We start from the raw sequence: 21989 nt of genomic DNA, 5'->3' as shown, positions 1-21989 counted from the left end.
CATGTAAGAGCGAGTGCTTTGCTCAGTATTGCAGATAGTTCTGTTCCTGTCTCCTTAACTGCTGGGAGTACTCGGAGTAGGGCACTCCGGCCAAGGATTTACCCAGGTCATATACCTGCTTGGGAGCACATCCGTGTTTTAACACGAACCTCGGGAAACTTCAATAGAGCTTAATTTGCAGGAAGGGCTGCATATCTGTACCTTGTGTGCGGACACACAAAATTACCGCTCACCTCTGAGGATCTTGGCCTCGTTCTCACAATTATTGAACGCTCTGCCCTAACTTAGGCTTTTCTTTTGAGATTCAGAAGCTTTTATTTCAGGTTTTTTGTGTTTGGAAGTCCCAGAGGGCTCTACCTTAATACTGTAGGTTAGGAGACTACAGTTATTTACAATTTTTTTTCCAATAACTAATTTGTAGATAATACAAATACGTTTTAACCATATGGCTTGAACTGAAAAACAATCTCATTTTGTACAAGCTTCAGATATCTATGCATTTGGGCACAGATCCAAAAGAAGACTTAAACTCTGTGACACTCCGTATTTATTGCCTAAATTGACCTGAACACATCTAGCAGATAAGGCACTACATATATGAATTAGAAATAGCCATAGGTAAAAGGAGCTGCCTTGGTGGTCAGATGGCAATTATCTCGTGGCATGTGTGAAGCAGAAAATACAGGTTTCTTTGAGCTTTGGGACCCTTAGCGGGTTAGATGGTATTTTCCTAGGTCACTTTCCTCAATTTGCAATCTGTCGTTTTGTGTAAAATGGAGCTAAGGTACCTGAACGCTAAGCTTTTCACTCTGCGTTACTGTTTGCTAACAGCTTTCCTTCCGGAGACCATTATTAACCCCAATTGCATTTAAGAGTGCAAACCACTTCAAACTGAAATTGTTATTTTGCAATTGAAGAATATTAATCTGCAAGCTGATTTCATAGCTGGAAAAGGAAACTGAACCCTTATTATTTGCACTGAGCTTCTGTGTTCAAAACACTTCATGGGAATTAGCTGGGTAATTTTCATAATGTGGTCTAACCCCAAAGGTCCATCTTTTCAAAACTGAGTAGTGATGGTGAGTGCTTCCGTCTGTGGAAGCCTAGCTGGAAGAGCTGAAAGAGACTGGGGGCGGCTGAGCGGTATGTACTTGTCTGTATTTTTATGTGTAAAAATCAGGTCCCTTTTAAGACAGCTCAGGCCTCAAACCTATAGTTTTTGAGATGGGTCACCCATTTTCAGTTAAACAGCACAAGGGAGGATGTTAACTATAGGATTTGTCAAAAAGAAAAAAAAGAGGGGGGAGGGAGAGAATGTCCTAAACCGTTCAGAGCTTTTTGTTTCATCTTTAAGTTGGTGGTTAAATTTACTCCAGCACCATTTATAAGCAGAACACTTAGAAACTTGGAACAGTTAAACAATCTCTGCAGCTTCTGACAGAGGTGGATTAACCTCATCCTCATGGATCTAATTCAGTCCCTAGTGGAAATCGGTCTGCCCAGGTTTCAGATGCAAAGTTGTACACACATTTTACACGGCCGCAGCGTCACACCTCAGATTCACTTCGTGCAGGTGGCTGGACGCTTGCACGTGCCTTCCAATAACACGTAACATTACAAATACTGAATTAGACCCAGATTAATTCCTCCCCGCGAACTGGTGGCAGCAGGTTTGGTTTGCTACGTGTGGTGTTTGTACCAGTATGGCCTTCGATAGCTGCAGTTCCTGATACGGTCATTACCCTCGTGTTCCAGTGAGTAATGCTGTACGGGAGATTGCTGTCTTGGTTACACCTTGTTGTCGTGCGTTACGGAGGCTTGACCCGCGGCAGTGCTGGTGGCCCCGGTGGCAGCTGCACTCGATCCGTCTCTGTGTTAGGTAATCCACAGGTAATAATGTGAATTCCCTGCTCAGGATGATGCAGCTGGGAGGGAAGAAACAAAACAAAACCAAACAGATCCGAAGCAACGCTTTTCCACGAGAAGAGAACAAATAGTCAAGCGCTCACTTATTGCTAGGCTAAGTGGAAAGGTATTTTTGAATGTTCACCTTCCTGCCTCAAAATACACGATCTTCCTTCCCTCCTTTGCTGGCCCGAGCCAGGCGGCACGGGGGGGCTCAGAGAGCCTGAGCAGCAAGCGCAGGTGCAGCCTTAACTCTCAAATCCTTCGCAGCCTTCAGCTGAAAAAAATGGACTGATTTTTGGCAGCACGTACCTGCTTAGCTTTAGTGACAATCACAGATGAGGTGGAGAGGCACGTGCACTTAAATAGAGGTAGGTTTCTTTCTTTTATCATCAGAGGTACGTCTTTTCAAGTACGGCCACAGCTGTATTATGCAGAACAAGACCAATACTCGTGCACTTAGGTCAGGATTGCTGACGAGAGTACTTGAGTCCCATCAAAGTCGGTGATGCACCACATGGATTCAACTGCTAGAGAAAACTGCCCGCATTTACTGAAATCCGTGAAGTTCTCCCGAGAATGTTTGGCATTTCTGAATTTAAACTATATAATAACATCCGAGGAATCCTAGTATGATAAGTGCATTTTTTTTCTTTTTCTCTGAACCTGGAATTTGAGCCATCCTGTCGATTTTTCATGGCTGGTTCTCTCTTGTTGTTGGTTCTCGCAGGTAATCTTCCTTCTGAAATTGAAATATCACAGGCTTGGTCACCAGCAGGAATTGCAGCTGGCACTTTACTGGGTGGAAGGGCAGAGTAGCCTTGGCAGTGGGGGAAGGCTGCTGTGCCTGTCAAGGGACCTGGTGGAAGTGATAAACCACTACTGATCCATTGGGGTGGCTGTAGTTAGGGGCAGCAATTTGCGTTATCATTTGCAAATTTGGGGTTTGTTACACAGTTGTGACCTCCCTGTTCCCATGTCCCCCATAAACTCCCCTCTGGATAGAAGCAGCTTGAAAGAGTTAAAGAATAAAAGTAAGTGTCTGTGATGAATAAGCTGATCTGTATGATTCACAGAAGTGGAAACTCAACAGCAGTTAAACCTTCAAAGCTTAATCTGTTTTGGCTATAAGATATCATATGTAAACAGGCAACAGGCATATGTTAACAGTTCACAGGGTAATTTGTGTCTCATTGTTTGACGTCAGAAATTTTGCAACAATATTTAAGGAAAGAGACTCAGAGGTGAGCTGTATTTTTTTTTTTCTTTCCATAAGGTGTGCTTTTGTACCAATGCAGCAAACCTCGATGTAGCTGATAAGGGTCTGTTGCTGAAACCTGGTGGGAATCCGTCTCTGCCAGAGAACAGAAGTCCCACGTAGTATTTTGAGTGATTAAAGAAACGTCTAATCAAACATTAAAATAAAGAAAAGGCAAGAGAGATCTCTGTGCGACAGCTTTCAGAGGTAGCCCGAGGCAGGAGCCATTAACGCAGCTCTCACTTGAACAGATTCTCCCCGCGAAGCAGAACTCTCCATTTTACAACTAGAGACTCTGAAGTTTTCAAATCAGTGGAGCCATGACGTGTAAAGATAAAACCTAATCGGGCAGGCATCTCATGGAAGATTTAGCACGCTCGTGCTAAAAGGAGCGCGCATTCCTCTGAATCAAGGACATATTTATCATTACTGCTCCGGAGCTGTGATCTTATTCATTCCAGAAGAATCAAAAAGACTAGGCTAAGTCAGTGCTCCCTTGAGAAATACCCGGAGCAAAAGCAGGGGCTGCAGGAAGTGATACCGATGACTCAATGGCCAAGGGCAACACGCTGCCTTATTTTAGACAATGTCCTCTTGGACACACTCATGTTTCCTCATGAGTGGCTGATGACAAAGGTTCTTACCTTACCTGTGGTCACAAGTACCTCATGACGTTTTTCTCCTGAATAGCTCTAGTATTGTGGCCAAAACCAGCTTAAAGTTCACTGTGCAACCGGATTAACTTCCACTGCCATTTCAAGTGAATGTTAATCTCCACCTTCCCTAAAAATCTCCGTGTATTGATCCTGAGGTACCGTGAGGTCCATTAACTGAACACTTCCATAATGGATAGTGCTCTGTTGTACGGTGAAGAAGATGCACCTAGGAAAGGAGTGGAAAATGTTAGAATATCCCAAGGACGGGTCTTCCTTTCTCTTGCTACAGCCAAAGCCTGAAGCTGATGGCTCTTCACTACGAGTACAGACTAGCCCTGACTGCAGATTCCAAGTCTTCCATAAATAGTGATATATTTTCTGGTTATAAAGTCCTTACTGCTAATACACACTATTTCAAACACACGACGTGATCACTGCAATGCTCAGAGAAGAATCCTGTGTGTGGGTGCCAGTGGATTCTTGGCCGTCAGCCAGTAGCTATAAGAAGTAACAACATTAGATCGATTGTTAAGCAAGTGCAATTCTGGGATGCGTGTGCATCGTCCAGTAGATATCCATGCATGTGCTCAGCCACTCGATGCATGAGTAATCTCAGCGATTTACGAGGACTGCAGCAATGTACAGAAAACACGACGTGTTTCGTCATTTCAAAATGCCGCAGAAAATGCTGCGGTGGGCTGAGAGGAGAGCCTGCCCCACTCGCTCATTCTGATGTTAGTCCAGACCCGAAGACAGAGCTTGAAAGCACGCACATGAATTGAATTGCATGGGAAGCTTACCAAAGGAAGTGTTTGCTTGTAAACTCAGTATGAATAGGATCTTCTCTGACCGCAAGGGAAATGGAGAGACGCTCATTCACTGTCCGCTTGTGCAATCAACTTCTGAAGTAAAAACAGGATTTGAGGTTTAAAACCTGAACCTTCACACGTCTTTCAAGCAACAGAAGAAGCCTTCATGCTCTTCAGTCCGCAAAGGAACAAAGTCAGGAGGTGCTCCTCATGAGACTCCTTGGGTTTGATAACAACTGGCTTATCATAAGGGAATTATTTAGAGATCCCGGCAACAGAAACCCTCAGAACAGCTTCTGTGCGGGCTTGAGGGGAGACATCTGAACACCATTACATCGCACTTCTTTTGATGTCGCTATGTGCTCGTCATGTGTTTTATATCTTAACAGTCAATCTGCCGCGGAGTTCCACAGTGTCTAAGGATGGTTGTGGGTTTATCACAGATGCCATTCCTGCCATCAAAAAAACGTACTTTTAAGTTCTTTTATTGCCTGGCCACACAACTACTCTTTGAGCCCTGTCTGTGCAGGGTGATTCGGTACACTAGCAGGTTATGGGCGACCTGCTGGTTTAAAATTGCCAGCTTTCAATCTAGCAGAAGTTTAAGTTTCATTACCTGGCTTGAGATAACTTGTAAAATAAAGATGTTTATTTTTCATCATTTCCCTGATATTTTGATATTAGCCCACGCATGTGTGTGTCACGCCTCTCTCGCCCGATAACTAAAATAATGACTTTTTAATTTCTTCCCATAGAAAGCAGCCAGTTTATTTATAAGTGGCCTAATCTAATAGAGATTTACTCTGGGTATCCCATGAGACATACTATCCAACCTACCAGACCTGTCCCAAGCACTTGGGAAGTGGGGAGATGGTTACACAATTCTCATTGCCTCCGGCTGCTCTAGTTACAAAGATAAAGGGTCAGAGAACTGGAGCAGCGGAGATAATTTTGTGAGCATCTAAGGAAAAGCAGCTGATCAGGTGAGCGCAGGCACTGGCTGAGGGCGAGACAGGGAGATGCTTGAATACCGCCCGGCAAAAATCCCCTTAAATAAAATAACGTGCCAGAAAAAGGGAATGTCGATGCCTGACCACCAGAAATTCTGGATTCTGAGATCTTCATCTAGCAGATGCAATAGTGCTGCTTTTGTCTGTTTGAAAAAAAGCGAAAAAAAAATACATGAGGAGCGACATTCAGCTTGCCACAGCTCTGGCAAATCTGTGCTGGGCAAGACCCTTCTCTCTGCTGGGACGTGCCAGATCTGTGATACACATCCCACAGGATCTCACCTCTGCTCCAGCCCCAGCCGGGACTCCGAGAAGAGAGGAGACAGCAAGCTGTCCTGCTTTCTTATACCAGCCTTTTCTAATGCAGGATCTACTTTTTGGCATGGTTTTGTAATATCCTTTGGGATATTCCCAGTCTGAGGACTGGGAGCTCCTCAGACTTCCTTAGCGTTTGGAAGGTGCCTGTTGCACACCGTTGTCCTTTGCCAAGCACAACGACCGCTGATCCGTGCTCCCAAAGGCCATCCCTGCCCCACCTCACTGGTTCCGGGCCCCTGTTGGAGCATCCAAGGCCGGGTGTTTGGTTCCTTGCAGTCTGCTGGCTCACAGCGGTTCGTTTTTCCGACACTTGGATAGCGAGACTCATCCACAGAGCCAATGTTTTATCCTGAAGCTAGGTCTATAAATGTAATTCTGCACTGATCTGTGCTGCACAATGATTTATCCATCGGGGATGTGTAACACTGCCTTGGCTCATTTGGAAGGCTATTAAGCCGTTCAGACTCAAATTCACCTCAGGCACAGCTGGGAATTGCCACACCAGTATTTATCTCCTGAATGCTAAGCAGATAGCCCCAAAAAAAGCTTTTTTGGGGGGAGAGGGAGATGGAATGATGAAGGCTTTTTCAGGGAAAAGAAAGAAAACCCCCAATGGCTTTTGATTTCAGGAGGAGACTAATGCAGGAGATATGGCCGGATGCTTAAAAGCCTGTGGTGTGACCTACAACGAACAAGAGACCGCCATAGCAAGTGCGGGAGCCCCATATTCTGCAAAAATCTTCCAGCGCTGAAATGCTGCAACACTTCTTCTGTTCTTCACAAACCTCTTCCTTGAATTCCTCCTGTTTCTGCACTGCTTCGTAACCAAACAAGCTTGCACGCGAGCACTGGTGAAGATGGGTAAGGAGGACCTTCAGGTGCCCCTGAGAAGCACCATGCTGTGCATCAGACGCCATCCTTGGTATCCCCCCCCCCGGCTTTTTTTTTTTTTTGCATTTTGGGGATCAGTCAAAATCAGAAAAAAAGAGAAAACCCGAAGTGGGAAACCCTTGTCTGCTCTGCGTGTTGGAATGAATCTGGTGGGGATGGAGAGGAGTCTGGATGTGGACCTTTTTTCGTGATCCATACCCAAACCGGAAGACTGAGAAGGTAGTCAGGTAGGCTAAGGTAGCGAGCATTATTAATTTTTTGGTTAATAATTGCTACTATATGTTTATTCATGACATGAATGCTTTCAGTACCTGAAAGCATGCCAGGCATTTTAAAGAAGCAATGAAGGTTTCCTGCTGTGAAGAAATGCCCACGTTTTGTGAAGACCTGACACCTGGGAGGTTTAAGCTTGGGTTCGTCTCAGCCACACGTAGACAACTGAAGTTTGGTCTATACAGTCAGTGGGGAGAGGGCGCCCGCCAGCACTTCTGGGATGAACTGCCATGGCGTTACCTTTGTCCTGGTCTTTGGGGACTGCACGCCCAGTTTCTGTGCTCGTTAGCAGGGACACCCCCACAGAGCGGGAAATCTGGGGAACCCCTGTGAGAAGAGGCTGCCCAGACCCCAGGAGCCCGTGGCAGCGCTGGGGGGTACAATGCTGCGTGTACCTCTGTGCTCTGCTCTCCTCTCACACACCAGATGGGTTTTGGGGGGGTACAGGGTGACAAGAGGGGGCTTCTTGCCCTTCTTAAGGACCAGTGGGTGCCATCCCCCGTTTGGCTGCCAGTAGCCTGACCCAAGCACCTGTGCTGGTCCTGGTGGCATGGGGCCAGCGTGAGGTGACCAGCTGCGGACTCGAAGAGGCTTTAAATGGGTGGGAAGCCAGGAAGGTGGAGGATGCGGCTTCCAACAATGTGCGCAAAAGGATCTTCAGTAGGGCCCTACTCCTCAGCGGGGACGGTGAGGTGGGAGAGGGGGATCTTCGGGAGGGTGAGGGCCAATGGGCCGTACTTACCCCAGGTGCACTCTCAGCCTGGGAGAGCTTCAGGGGCTCTCAGAGCCGTTATACACCAGCGATGCCCATGAGTACGCTTAGGTGGGTCCATTACTAATTTGATGATATGTCTGCACCCTTCCCCTGTCCCCAGAAATCACTTGGGGATTTTGGGGCCACCCCCCCCACCTTGCGCTATCTCAGAGATAGGAAGCAGCCCACACGTGCGGAATTCGTCCACGTTCAGCTGGCAGCGGCATTCCAGTCATAAAACTTCCAGGAAGGGAAAAGTAAAACAAAAGTCTGAGGGATACTCCCGCGTGTTTTACCTATGAGAGGAATGCAATAACATAGCGTGCTTTCAGAGCTGCGGTGAATCGCTCAGAAACAATCTGCAGGCATTAAGGGAATTGTATTTCTGGGAAAAGAAAAAAAAAAAAAAAAAAGGAAAAGGAAAATGCAGGCCGTGGGATATCCCTTTATGGCATATGCATTTTATGTTTAAATGCATTAATGGGACTGCTATGCTATGAGTCATCCCGCACAAGAGTTTCATGTGTTTCTTAAAATACACTGGAAGGAGCCGAAGGCACGCGGGGGTTTGCGGGCAGTTATCTGGCAGGAATCTGAGCAATACCTGCACGCGTGGCACCGCGGGCGCCACCGCTGGGGGGGCCCGTCCCACCCCCTCTCCGGTGCTTACACGGACCAGGGCTGGGGAAACGGGGGTGGGATAGAAACCGACCCTACGGAATAACGAAACGCAGGCTCCCTGCGTTATTAGGGAAGCCTCAGCACTGAATTACAGAAAATTTGCATATATGTAAACAGAAAAGCTGGAGAGTTTCCTTCTGAAGCGCTCTTGTCAAAACTACAGCTGTCTGGGATTTTTATTTTTTTTTTTTTTTCCCAGGGATGATCTGTTGTCTGGTTTTCTCTCATTTTTCTTTCGTTTACTAACAGTGCTGGCTGCAAATCTATTTACTCTTCGCTTAAGCCCACACTTTCTGCAGCTGGTGGTGGCTGCTGAGCTCAACTCTCTGCTCCTCACGGGTCCCTTCAGCTGCTCTCGGCGCTGTTCCTTTTTCGGAGAGCAGCAAGTTTTAACACGGGAAAACACCCAGTGCAAAGTATTTCTCATGGTGCACACTAAGTCCACGCGAACGGTGGTAAAAACGCAACAGCTTCATGATGCAAACCTTGGGATGGATGACGGTTAATCAGCCATTGCTGAAAAGCAAGAATTGGGGCTGGGGAGAAGCTGCGGGTAACGTAGAAAGGAGAAACTCTTGGGAAGGGTGCCGGGCTCGCTTTCTCTCTGCAATTAGCCCGGCTTCACTTTTTTGTTTTTTTACGCATCGCACCGGGCGATGCTGTCTCGAAAGCGCTGCGGCGGCATTCTGAAATTTCTGGCAGCGTTTTCCCAGCTGCCATTCCCGGGGCTGCCTTTGCGAGAAGAAACGCTCATCCTTAGCATTAAAAAAAACAAAACAAAACAAAACAAAACAAAACCCCAAAAAAGCCTGAAAAAGCTTAACTTTGCTCCCTGCCTCTATCTTTTGTGCTTCCAAGGGGAGGCTTTTGGAGGGGTTTTGCCACCGCGCTGGGCTTGCGGGAACCCCAAAAGTGACACACACACACACACACACACACTCCAAGCCCTGCCATCCTCAGGAGGCTGAGTCGGACATGAGATGACATTGCTGGAGGACCACAAAGCGGGGGGTCCCCGCCGCGTCCCCCGGTCCCAGCGGGACACGCAGCCAGGCGGGGCGGCGGGGTCCCCCGCCGCCCCGCCTGGCTGCGTGTCCCGCTGGGACCGGGGGACGCTGAGCTCAACGGGAGGAGCGAAACAGGCGTGTCCGAGCATCCCTCCTCCCATTTCCCCGTGCGTCAGGGCGAGGAGGAGGAGGAGACTCGCTTCTTTTTTTTTTTTTTTTAATTTTTTTTTTTTTCTTTAGGGGAAAAAAAAAAAAAAACCAACCAACCCTCCAACTACTTTAACGCCGAGCCGGCAGCAGATGGTGGAAACGGCCCGAGAAGGTGCCGGCGGGGAGGAGGAGGAGAAGAAAGAAGAAGAAGAAGAAGAAGGGATGCGCCAAACCTCCGCCGCCCGCCTCTAGCTCCGCGCCCGCTCCCCTCCATGAGCCGCCCCGCGTCCCTCCTGCCGGCCGCCCGCTGCCGCAGCAGCGCTCCGGCCAAACGCCTCCAACCTCTCCTCCACGACGGGACCCCCGAAGAAACGCACCCCCCCCCCGCCGCCAAATCCCCCCGCCTGGCCGATTGCGGACCCCCCGATTGCCTCAGCGCTCCCGGTTCGCCTTGTCCCCCGGCTTCTCCCGCCGGCGGGGGGGCGGCGGGTCCCAGCCTCATCGCTTCCTACCTGCTGCTGCCGCTGGCCGAGCGGGAGCAGGTGTCCAGGGCGCTGAGCGTCAGCTCCGGGCGGGAGCTGCGCTGCAAGGTGAGCGCGGAGCTCCGCGGGTGCGGATGGGGAGGGAGGGAGGGAGGGAAGGAGACGGGTTTGGTGGGGTGTGGGGGGGTGTCCTCCCGGCGTTTCCCAGCGCCCCGTAACCCCTCGACCCGGGGAGAAGCCTCGTAAAACATCCTGCTGGTTAGAAACGCCTGGCCGAAGCGAGCTGTAACTCCGGGTTGTCTCGGAGTACCTTCCCCAAAGGGCTTTGGGGATCACGGTTTCTTTTATTTTCCCCCGCTCCGACCCTTCCTCCTTTCAATATTCAATATTAAACGAACAGGAAGGGTCTCGATACCCGCTTTGAGCGTTGCTCCTGCCGAGCCCTGGCTCCCCTCCAGCTCCCTCGTCATTGTTTGGGGAGAGTCGCTACGCGAGTGGCTGCTTTCAACGCCCTTGAGAACGAATTTTGGGTTAATTTCCTCTTTACAGGTGTTCCCCCTCAAACACTACCAGGACAAGATCCGGCCTTACATTCAGCTGCCGTCGCACAGAAACATCACTGGGGTCGTCGAAGTCATCCTCGGGGACACCAAGGCCTATGTGTTCTTTGAAAAGGACTTTGGGGACATGCACTCCTACGTGAGGAGCTGCAAGAGGCTGAGGGAAGAGGAGGCTGCCCGCCTGTTCAAGCAGATCGTCTCGGCTGTAGCTCACTGCCACCAGTCGGCCATCGTACTTGGTGACCTCAAGCTCAGGAAATTTGTCTTCTCTAATGAAGAAAGGTAAGTGGTTGTCACCAGCCAGCCCTGGGGTGAGTGGAGAGGGAGGAATGGCGCCACATCCAGAGACGCAAAAAGCGTCCCAGGGAGTGGAAACGGCCATGTCAGCCGGTCATCGCCTGCCAGCCGTCCGAGTAGGTCCCCGTCACGGGTGTGTAGTAGGTCACGGATCTAACGCACTTACTCTTCGTTAGAGCTCGTCTGATGAAAGGGAGGAAGCTCTCCGGGAGCTTCCTCTCATTCAGCAGAAGTTCAGTGAAACCCGCTGGTAGACAAAGGGACGATAGTTCGGATGCTCATTAGCGCCAGAAGATGTCATGTGTGCCACTCGGTCAGTGGGAAATGAACACAGGGCAGAGCCGAGGAGAGTGGGGAGGCTGAGGATGGGGAGGGGGACCGGCCGGGCAGGGGGAGCAGGAGGTGCGAGGAGATGGAGCTCAGGTCCCTCCTGGCACCCGGGAATACTGCCCCGTGGCCGAGCCGCGGCGCTCGGGAAGGGTCTCCTTGCTGAAATCCCCTGCTGATCAGGGTTACGCTGCTGACGACAGACCGGCTGCGTCCTTCGAGGCTGTTATCCCCCCTCCACTGCCGGTGGTGGTGCTTTCCGTGCCCCCCATGCCCCCTGTGTCCGTGGATGTGGGCACGCACAGGAGGGAAGGTGGGACACGGTTAAATAGTGCTTTGGGAACCCTGCACGGGGGAAAAGCACTGTGGTAAAACTTAGCCTAAAGCCTCGGTTTATAGAGAGGAGATCCAGAATCTAGTTGTTAAATTTAGATTAGGGAAATAACTCTGTATTTCCCTGGAGTGTTTGCTGCTCTTCTAGTGCCTCATCGCACGTGGCAGAGCCAGAAATACATTTTTAATCAGCAAAACTGACTCTGACTAGGTGCTTATGCCGTGGAAAGCTACAAAAAATAAGTAGAAGCTGTAATGGAGCTGTGCTTAATCTGATGAAACTGGAGGTGATATTACTGAAGCAGAAGGAAACGCGTTTTCTGGGCTAACGCTTCTTCAGGATACCATTTATAAACGTGATAAGAGCATTAACCAGCACTGCCCCTCTGAGACAGAAACAGCCGTATGTTGACAGGCAAAGAAAGTAATTCCTTTGAAGGAAACTATTGCAGCTTTTCCCGCCCATGAGAAGACGAAACCTTTGTTGAAATGTTACATTGCGCACAGCCTCGCGGGTTTGGAAATAGCGCGTTGCAGAGGCGAGTGTCATGTGCATCCCATTTGGCAAGAAGAGGGTTAAGCAATGGCGGGCTGGGGCTCCCCGGCACAGGTGCAGTTTCAGGGCTCCCGCAGCCAATCCCGGCCCCACGGTTCGCGTTGAGTCATATTTTCCGTTTGCAGAACCGATGGGTATTTGGCGAGGTCAGGCTGAGGACAGGCTGCAGCCAAGGCATCGACACCCCCGGCAGCGCCAAGCCCTCCCCGGCCCGGCCCGTGGCTTCCTCGCTGACGCAAAACTCGCCTTTTCACCCCCAAAACGGGTTGCGGGGCGGGGGGGGACACCCACCTCCGCTTGGGAGGGGGGTGGGGGGTACCCTCCAGAAAGGCAAAAAAAGGATAAGAATGAAAAAATAAAACACAAAACTCGGGAGAGCCGGTGATTCCTGCGGGAGGGAGCCGGACTTTGCGGTTTGCAAAATCACGCAGCCGGACGCTGTTTGCTCAAAGCCCGATGCGCAGACCGCGGCGTGCAGGGCGCTCTGCGGCCCCGTAACCCCCCCGCCCCGCTGCGGTGCAGCCTGCGGAGACAGGAGGTGACCTGCCGGCGTTTCTCGAGAGCCCTCTGTGTGGTTCAAATCCACGGTCAATAAAATAAGCAGGTGTCGCTGGGCGCCCGCCCGACGCACAGAGCTGCGCTTCCCTTACGCAGGTCCAGGAGCCCAGGCGGCTTCTCTGCTGCCAATTAAAAAGCGTTTCCTCTCCTTTTCTTTGCGCCGGTGCGAGAAGGGGAGCGGGGACTGGCATGGCGGGGGGGCTCACCGTGCTCGCTTGGTCCCGGGTGTTGCTGTTTCTGACCTGTGCCTTCCTCTCCTGCCCTCCCCAGGACTCAGCTGCGGCTGGAGAGCCTGGAAGACACGCACATCATCAAAGGCGAAGACGATGCGCTCTCAGACAAGCACGGCTGCCCGGCGTACGTCAGCCCCGAGATCCTAAACACGACGGGGACTTACTCTGGAAAATCGGCCGACGTGTGGAGTTTGGGAGTGATGCTCTATACCTTGCTGGTGGGACGCTATCCCTTCCATGACTCGGACCCTAGCACTCTGTTTTCCAAAATCCGACGTGGACAGTTCTGTATTCCTGACCACGTCTCCCCCAAAGCCCGATGCCTCATCCGCAGCCTCCTGCGGCGGGAGCCCTCTGAAAGACTCACTGCTCCGGAGATCTTACTTCACCCTTGGTTCGAGGCGGTCTTGGAGACTGGATATACAGACCAGGAGTCGGGAACTTCGGATCAAATTGTTCCAGAATACCACGGAGACAGTGACGATATTAGTTCCTTCTTCTGCTAACCCCGAAATCTCAAGAACCTCGGTGGTTGTCACCTCCGGCATCTTCATAGGGTTTCATTTTTCCACGTTTGCAAACTCAACAGCATCTTAAAGTGCCAGTATGGTCAGAAAAGTGACCTTGTTTAAAATAAACGCCAACCCCGTAGATCTCCGCTCCCTGAGCATACTCAGAGTTTCATCCTCTTGCTCTGCCGGTTGGTCCATCCCGCAGGCCCTGGAGGACCCCCGCAGCTTTGCGAGGGCCGCCTGGCTTTTCTCCTGCCTCCCGCATCCTCCACTGGAGTAACTGGCCACATCTTGGCTCCAGAGTCTTATGGCTGATGAGGTGTGAGACAGAAAGGCAGCCCCGTTTGCTTTCCCACAGGGGCTACGGGGCTGCAGAGCCCCTGGCCGCGATGCTTTGGAGTTCAGGGGCACGAAGCGCGCCTCTAACTGAGCAAATCTGACAGAAATGGGTCAAAAGGGGAATCGACTCGGCGTGCCCCACCGGCCGGCTTGCAAAGTAGCTTTCTGACTGGAAGTGCACTTTCATGAGGGACGGAGGTCTTCGCCCGCCTGCTCGCCGCCGCTCCTCCAGCTGGTCTTGCTTTCAGAGCCACGAAGCTCCTCCATCCACCCACAAGACAAATCCTTGCCGTGGCTCTTTCCGAAGCAGAAACCGGTGGATCTCCCAGCCGGATCCCCTCCGATTCCATTCGCTGACCGGGAAAGCATTTTAAATAGACTTAAGCCTTGCGTTACCATGGTGTAGCCTATATAACTTTATGCCCTCAGCGAGCTTGTCAAGTAGCAGGTCTCGTTAGCTCCGAGTGCCAAAACATATCCGTTTACCAAACCGTAACACTATCGGCTGGGGCGCCTTCTCTTGGAAAACAAAAAGGGGTATCTTGTACAGGACATGTAAACACGGTCGTGTTTTCCTACAGGCTCAACTCTTTAAAAACATCACATCCCCTCTCCTCTTTCCCCCCCTGCACCCCCCAGAAAATTAGTCTTAAGAGTAAAATCTCCATACGCCCTTAGTTGATTATTCAGGTATGTTGTTTGCCTCTGGCTGTAGGGTTTTTTTTCCCCCCCCCTTAAATTTTTTTTTTTTTTTGCATGATTATTCATAGTCTTTCCAACGTGCGTGGATAATGAATATATCTAAATCATTAGCTTGCTGGGTTGGGGGTAAGTAAAGCTTAGTCCTGCCTAAAATCCCTGCTTCGTTTCACACTTGTGTCCAGTGGCTTATGCAAAGAGATGCCCGTTCGCCTTGGGCGAGAGCGCGGCTTCCGGAATGGCCGTGAGGCGGGTAACGCATGTCCCCGACACGGCGCAGCTCGAGTGAAGTCATTTTGAGGGTTCACCCCCCCGGCAAGCTGCAGTCCCACCACCCGTTGCGAGAATACCATGTATACCTCATGGACTGTGTACTTTGTACATACCTGACTGTTTGGGGTTTCGTTTTCTCGTTTTGTTGTACTTTGTTTGTCCTAATAAGAGGTGTCGAAGAGCAATTTAATGTGAATTATTGTTGGCAATACTAACTTGACAGAATCATGAGCATTAAGAGCAGGGCGCTACAGCTCTCCGTTGCACTAAACCTCTCATGATTGCTTGACATTTGTATCTGTGATACAGTTTAACCCCTCTATGAAAAACAGTACATTTGTATATATTGGTAGAAAACTCTGCCAGAAAAGCTAAAAACACTATGTCCCACTTGTAAATATGTACATGTATGTGGAAACCTGGACGATAAAGTCTGACTTGTAGAAAGTTTTAATAAACTTGGTTTCATAATGTTTGTCCCCATTTCTTGCGGTGTCTCGAGGGGAGGGCAGCGTGGGCATGTTTGGTTTCATCTGAAAAAATGGGGCTTGGCCTCAAAGAGGCTCAGCTCCTCTACGGTCCCTGTACGTGCCCCGTCGTGACTGAGCTGCAGGGGTCTGCGCCCCCCCGACTCCCCCAGCTCTGCCCAGGGAATCCCCATGGAGATGAGTGGGGGTGCGGGATGGCTCCTGCCTCTGGGGGACGTGGAAAGGGCTGTATGAAAGGAGGGATCCTCTTCGTCTGATAAACAAGGGGGAGAGGAGTTACAGCTCTGTCCCCGAACTTTAGAAACCCTGTTGCCTTTCGGCACAGGCATCTGTTTCCATCTGCGCCCCGCCAGCAGAAGATGGGGTGGCACCGCAAGGCTGTCACCCTGCACCTGCGTGTGCGGTGACGTGATGCTCGAGCCAGTGGAAAATCACATCTCCGGTGTCTCGAGGTGAGCAGCCAGGAGCAGAGGCAGTGGTCGAGAGCACCAGCTTTAACGGGGAGCTGGAGCCAGGGGGCCGGGGCTTGGCCCCGCTGCCGGGAGGCAGCGCAGAGCCCACCCGTTAAAACAGCCCACCCGTGCTGCCGCTAAAAACGAAGGGGAAGCTGATTAGAGCTGCTTGTCTTTGTGGAGCAGAGAGGGCAGTATAAATAGCAGCAGTATCAAGGTTAGAGAATGCGCTTCCCTGAAAGAGATCAAGCCACCCTTGTAATCCACCCGGAGCGGTGAGATCATCGCTCGCAAGCAGAGAGGAGGAGGAAGAGAGTCTTGATTTTTATTTATACTTTGCCTCATGTTTAACTTTGTCCTTTTGCTTGAAATCTGTTCACCAGAGCAACTGCTTCCAGGCAGCTCTTTGAGCAGGAGCAACTTTGAGATCGGCTCTGCTTTGAGAAGCGGGGGGGTGGAAAGGGAAAAGGAGGGAACACGAACCTGGTCAATGACAAAGCAAAGTGCCCGGACTTTAATGAGGCACCTTGACTCCCACTCTGAGAAACCAGCAATCTGTGCAGTAAGCATATTTTCTTAGCACTTGCTGAGCGAATGTCAGACACCAAAATATCTCAAGTTACTTTACTGATGTTATTCTTGCAAGACTTGTAAAAATACATGCGCCTGGCTGATTAAATTAGCCCCTGCCCCACCACGCTCTCAGGCTTGGACAGGAGCCCTGGTGCATCCTTTTAAAACAACTGCAGGAGGTTCACGTTTTGATGAAACCTTGAAAACTTTCAAAACACTTCTTCTTTTTTTTTTTTTTTTTTTTTTTTCCCCCCCTGCAATTAAGTCACCCTTAGTAGGTGAATGTGTAGGTCATCCCATGACTTTATTTCACATGAGCTACACTGTAGAGCAATTAAAATAAACGCCAAATTGTAGTAACATCTGCAAACAGCCTCTGTGTTGCTTTAGGGATTATAATGCAACATCCGTTTGTACAGCAGAATAAATTGCTATTGCTTCGTAACCCCATCGTTTGTATTATTGTATACAAAGTTTCAGAGCATGTTGAAAGAACCAGCGTATTAAGTGATTAAACTTTGATGGTGGGTGTGAGAACTTTGATTTATGCAATGCGTACATTTCTTTTTGAGAGAGTCATAATTCGTCTATTTTTAAATGGACCTTTTTGGATGAGGACTGTCCGGATCTCTCGTGTTTTTCTCAGAGCTGGTCAACCATCTTCATCTTGAAGTTGCAAGATATTGCTGGCCTCCCTCAAAAGCGCTGGGAGTCTTCAATCCTCCTCCGTTTGCTGCGGAAAACACCAGAAAGGCTGAGTTTTTTCACAACATCCTGGGCTCCGTCCTAAACTGGCATCAAACCACCTCCCAGTCAGGATAGATCTTACAACCTCAATGTACATTTTCATCGACTCTTGATACTTTGGCTGCATTTTGGGCATCGGTTCAATAATTTTCTTTTCAAGTAGCACAGCAGAATTTATAAACCGGCTTCCCCTTAAAGTGCCAGGTAAAAGAGCCAGCTCAGCAAGCTCAGGTTTAAGGTCAGCATCTCTTTGCCAAGCAGGTGATACTGCTGAGGTTATTTGCAGTTAATTAGGAAGGATTGGGAGAAGTTCAGTTCTACCCATGCTAAAAAGTGCCCTGACTTTAGGAGAACACCTTTGGGTCAGTCAAAGGCACTTCTGCACCCAGGTATTATTTAGGAAAAAAAAGGGGGGGGAAGAGCAATTTTGCATGGAGATGCACCCGACAGAGATTCATTGCACTTGGCTGGATCACAAACCCGGTGCGAAGCTCTTCTCGAGCTCTGCTTTAATGCACCGAGGGTGGGCCTGAGGGATCACTTGAAAAACCCATTTTATCCAATCAGTTCTGAGTGCATTCTGTCAAGCAAATCGCTTTATCTCTTTATACAAAAGCAGGGTTTTTTCCCCCACTTTTTTCATGCTGTTGCATTCTGTCAGGGGAAAAAAAAAAAAAACAAACAACCCAACGTTTAGCATTATGGCACCGCACGGATTTAGCAGCACAAAGGAATATCCTACGCAAATGCTTCTTACAAATATGATGTTTTCCTAGCGAGCACTGAGAAGAATAGCTTGACATGTAACCACGGTCTGAATTAATCCCTTGCAAAAAATGGCTTTGTTAAATGCAACCTCTCTCAGAACTATTGTTGGTAAAAGTACCGTGAAATCTGCAACAGTTCTTACCACGATTCCTCCATAACTTGCAAAATCCTGTTCTCCAAGTGAAATCCAGAGTTCAGATTTCAGCCAGGATCAATTTTCATTGCAGCAAAACGACAAATCCTTCAGGATATGAGTTCACAGCAGGAACTTTTATTTATTTATTTATTTTTTAAATTTTTTTATGAAGCCAGCTATTTAGAAAATGCCTTAAAGAAAACTCATTAGTTTTCATTGCCCTGCATGTATTTATTTACAGTATTTAACCAGCTAAACAAGCTAAAGCGCAGCACTTCATTTCCTAATTTGGCTTTGAAGCCGGAGCAGCAGAAGTATCAATTACATTCTGTCAAATGCAAACATTAACATAACTGTATGAAGCAATCATGTTTCTAACAACGGCAAGCGCTGCCCAGAGGACCAAAAATAAATAAAATTCATAGAGCAAGAGGTAACGCTTTTCTTTACGGCGGGATTAGGCCTGGCGAGCGTCAGGGCTCTTTCCTCTCCGGGGACGTTTGTCTCGCGGGGCTGCGGGGGCAGCCGGGGCGCTGAAACCCAGGTGATTAATTAATGAGGCACTTGCTCACGGCGGGCACGGCCTCGTCGCAGCGGGCGTGGATTTCTGCATGCAGCTCCCACTGTTATTAATGGTTAATTAATGTGCAATTTGCAGAAAGAGATGAAACCGGGGACCTCGGCGAGCGCGTTGCGAGCGCGCAAGGGCGGCTTATCGCTCAAAGAAATACCAGGGTGACACGAAGGGTGGGTGACACAAAATAAGCGCGGCGTGAATCAGCTGCCCCGTGTTTATCACACGGGCTGCTGTGGGAAAGCATTCACCTCCACCGACTGCCGTCTCCTGCCAACAACAAAAGTCGAGTTTGATAAATTATTAGTGGAGATGTTCTCAGTGGCTTTGCTTAGATTTTACTCCTCTTGCGCAAATTGCAGATTAGGAAAGGATTAAGTAACAACAGTGTGGCTAAAGTATTACACATCGCGCTGGCCATTAGCCAAAGAATGTAGCATGCAAAAGCTGACATTGCCTAAGAAATCAAATATAGCTCCGGTCACCGCAGAAAATGACTCTTCCCCACCACCTGAGGTAGTTGCTCAGTTTCTCCTATGTCACCCAACGTCTTGCACCAGCAAATTGTTCATTGCAGGGTGGCTTTTTTCCCTTTTCCTTTTTCTTTTTTTTTTTTCCCCTTTTTTTAACTTCCAGGTAGTGACAAAGCCATAAACACTTAGATGAATCACAGAAACCATAAATGTAATTGAGTGTAAAGCCATTGTTGGGCCTTGTGATAACATCCCCGTCAAGTCTCCACTTGTCAGATTTCCAGTCTCGCTGAGGTTCAAATACTGCGAGTTTTCTTTGCCGTGCTAGCAACCGGGGGCAAAGTATCGACATAATTTGGGGCAAAAGGCTGCATGAGATTCTCATGCCTGCTGACAATGACTTTGCAGATGGGCAGCGGGATGCCTGGTGTGAGTAAGCGTTTCCCCTGGTGAGTAAAGGCGGCAGAGTAAGGTTCACAAAGCTCACCGGCTGCCTTCGTTGCAAAGCAGGGGGCAACCGGCCCTCAAACCCCAGGCACAGGGTAAAACCCACCCCGGTGCTTGTGAGAAATTGTTGGCTGACAAGGATGGTGGTGAACCCTGCTCCTCCCCACCCTCGTGCCTGTGCCTGAGCTGCCTGGATCGGGGGGAAGGCAGGATGCTGTTGGGCTAACAGGTCCACCTGGCCCCAGGAGAAGCACCAGCAGATGCCTACAGATGTGTATGGGAGCAGTGCAGGTGCCTGTCGGGCTGCCCCTGGGATGTCCCCCCTGCAGCACAGGGACACAGCACCTAAAGGGGGCCTACAGGAAGGATGGGGAGGGACTCCTTGTCAGGGAGTGGAGCAATAGGATGAGTAACAGTTTTAAATTGAAAGAGGGGAGATTTAGATTAGATATTAGGAAGAAATTCTTTACTGTGAGGGTGGTGAGACACTGGAACAGGCTGCCCAGAGAAGCTGTGGATGCCCCATCCCTGGAAGTGTTCAAGGCCAGGCTGGATGGGGCTTTGAGCAGCCTGGTCTCGTGGGAGGTGTCCCTGCCCATGGCAGGGGGGTTGGAACGAGATGATCTTTAAGGTCCCTTCCAACCCAAACTATTCCATTTGTCACCATCCCTGAATGTGTTTAAGACTCGTTTAGATGTGGTGTTAAGGGATATGGTGTAAGGGAGAACTTTGTAGAGTGGAGTTGATGGTTGGACTTGATCCCAAGGGTCTTTTCCAACCTAAATGATTCTATGATTCTATGATTCCATGATTCTGTGACTCCATGGGCCACTGATGCCCACCTTGGTGTTTAACCAAGGACCTTCCTATGGAAATGTTGCTTGTCTGCCTTTGACACCCTACGTGTACTTTGGGGTCTCGGAGTCCTGTGGCACTGAATTCTGGAGCAGAGCTTGGCCCTGCTCGGTTAAATTACCTCGCTTGGAAAGCGGATATGATCCAAAACACAAGGAGAAGACTGGAACCACTGAAGAGGACTGACTGGCTCAGTTTTGGAGGGACTTTGTGCTGCCCTTGCTCCCTGCGGGGACCACGGGCAATGCAGAGCGGCCGCGCTCCCTGCAGGGCAGCAGCCTTTGGAGGCAGCTGCGGCACCAAGGGCGATGGGGACGGGAGCCCAGGGAACAGAAAGGCTTAATCAGCGAACTCATGGGATTCTTTTTTATCATGAGTCTTGTGATCCTTAATATGTAAGAGCCCGGTCCACTGAAGTTAATAATCTCCAGGAGACTTCAAACTTTCATGTGAGGAAGAACGAGCAAGTGTCCGGCCCTTGCTGTTGCAAAGAGGGATTTGAAGGGATGTGTCCTGTGAACTCTTTGGACTACTCCCCGCTCGTCACTGGTGTCCCGGCCAGATTCTCTGTGCTGCAAAGGCATGCTTGACCGCCTGCCTCATTACAGCAGGCAGAGCTTTGTCCTTTTATCTCAGCAGCTGGCAAAACAATAAATTAAAAAATAAGGCAAAGTCAGCAAATATTTTTCTTTCCCCGTGCGCGGGGTTAGAGGAACTACTCCCCCTCCTCCAGAATTATTTCCTGACTTGGTAACATTTTTCTCAATCTCCTCTTCTTTTTTCCTGGTGCCTGGGGAGAAGCAGGATTTGTGGTTCGGCTGGAGAGGGAGCACCTTCTGGTGCCACGCTGTGGCCCGGGAGCTTGATGTAGATGTTCTAACTGCAGCGGAAGCTCTGAAAAATCTCTCTCCAGCGTGGGGCAAGGGTGGTTTTGCAGGGAGAGTGTTTTAGACACATCAGGATGGGACCTGGACTCCAGCCATGAGGGACCCCCCCCCTGCCTGCAGGCTGGTGGGGCAAGCCGTGCTTGCTGGAGACAGGAGCGCCTTTGATAGCCACAGCCAGGAGATGGTCCATCCTGGGACGTCATTCTGTGCTGGAGGGAAGATGCTGGAGTCGCATCCAGCTTCAGTCCTGGGTGCTGGGTGGGGCTCAGGATCACCAGCAGGGCTTTGGTTGCCGGATGCTGGCAGGGCTGCTCCCGCAGGGCTCCGGGAGCCGAGCTGGGGACCCGGGGCTGGCCCGTGATGCGCATCCTGCTCACGCATGTGGGCATGAGTCAGAGCCCCAGAGGAAGAGGCCTCACCCAGCGGCAGGCAGAGCCGTGCAGGGAGCTGGGGCTGCGTGCTGATGGAGGAGATCGCTTATTGCTGCTGACAGCCTCCCTCGGCTCAATCCCTCCACCTGTGGTGCGGGGAAGGGGCTTTGGAGCTAACCAGGTCTCCCAGCGTGTTGTCAGACGTTCAAGGCAAATGTTACCGGATGGGTTTGTAGAGGCGGCTCAGAGCCTGCCTTTTGGCACCTGCCTATCTTAGAGCTGAAGGAGATGCTGGGGGCTCCCAGCACACACGTCCCAGGCCGCTGCCCATCTCCTG

General features: G+C 50.0%; 1 protein-coding gene and 1 long non-coding RNA gene across 5 annotated transcripts; one reads left to right on the top strand and one right to left on the bottom strand.

Annotated features, from left to right (window-relative positions):
* Window positions 1–64: 64 nt before the first annotated feature.
* Window positions 65–9382, bottom strand: LOC128906305 (uncharacterized). 4 transcript variants are annotated; one of them, XR_008465122.1, is made up of 4 exons: window positions 4963–9382; window positions 4620–4721; window positions 2218–4045; window positions 65–1925 (listed from the first exon to the last, which is right to left on the bottom strand). It is a non-coding gene; the product is annotated as an uncharacterized LOC128906305 (long non-coding RNA). The 4 variants fall into 4 exon arrangements; XR_008465120.1 differs by having other exon boundaries at window positions 65–2647; window positions 3813–4045; XR_008465121.1 differs by having other exon boundaries at window positions 65–2647; window positions 3829–4045.
* Window positions 9383–9819: 437 nt separating this feature from the next.
* Window positions 9820–15971, top strand: TRIB1 (tribbles pseudokinase 1; the record flags this gene model as incomplete). Its single annotated transcript, XM_054193386.1, has 3 exons — window positions 9820–10302; window positions 10744–11036; window positions 13096–15971. Coding segments are annotated over 3 exons (1245 nt in total), but the record flags the coding sequence as incomplete, so codon positions are not given.
* Between the last annotated feature and the right edge of the window lie 6018 nt (window positions 15972–21989).

The sequence above is a fragment of the Rissa tridactyla genome, chromosome 2, assembly GCF_028500815.1.
Source record: "Rissa tridactyla isolate bRisTri1 chromosome 2, bRisTri1.patW.cur.20221130, whole genome shotgun sequence".
NCBI lineage: Eukaryota > Metazoa > Chordata > Aves > Charadriiformes > Laridae > Rissa > Rissa tridactyla.
This window is presented reverse-complemented; position numbering and strand designations above follow the sequence as displayed.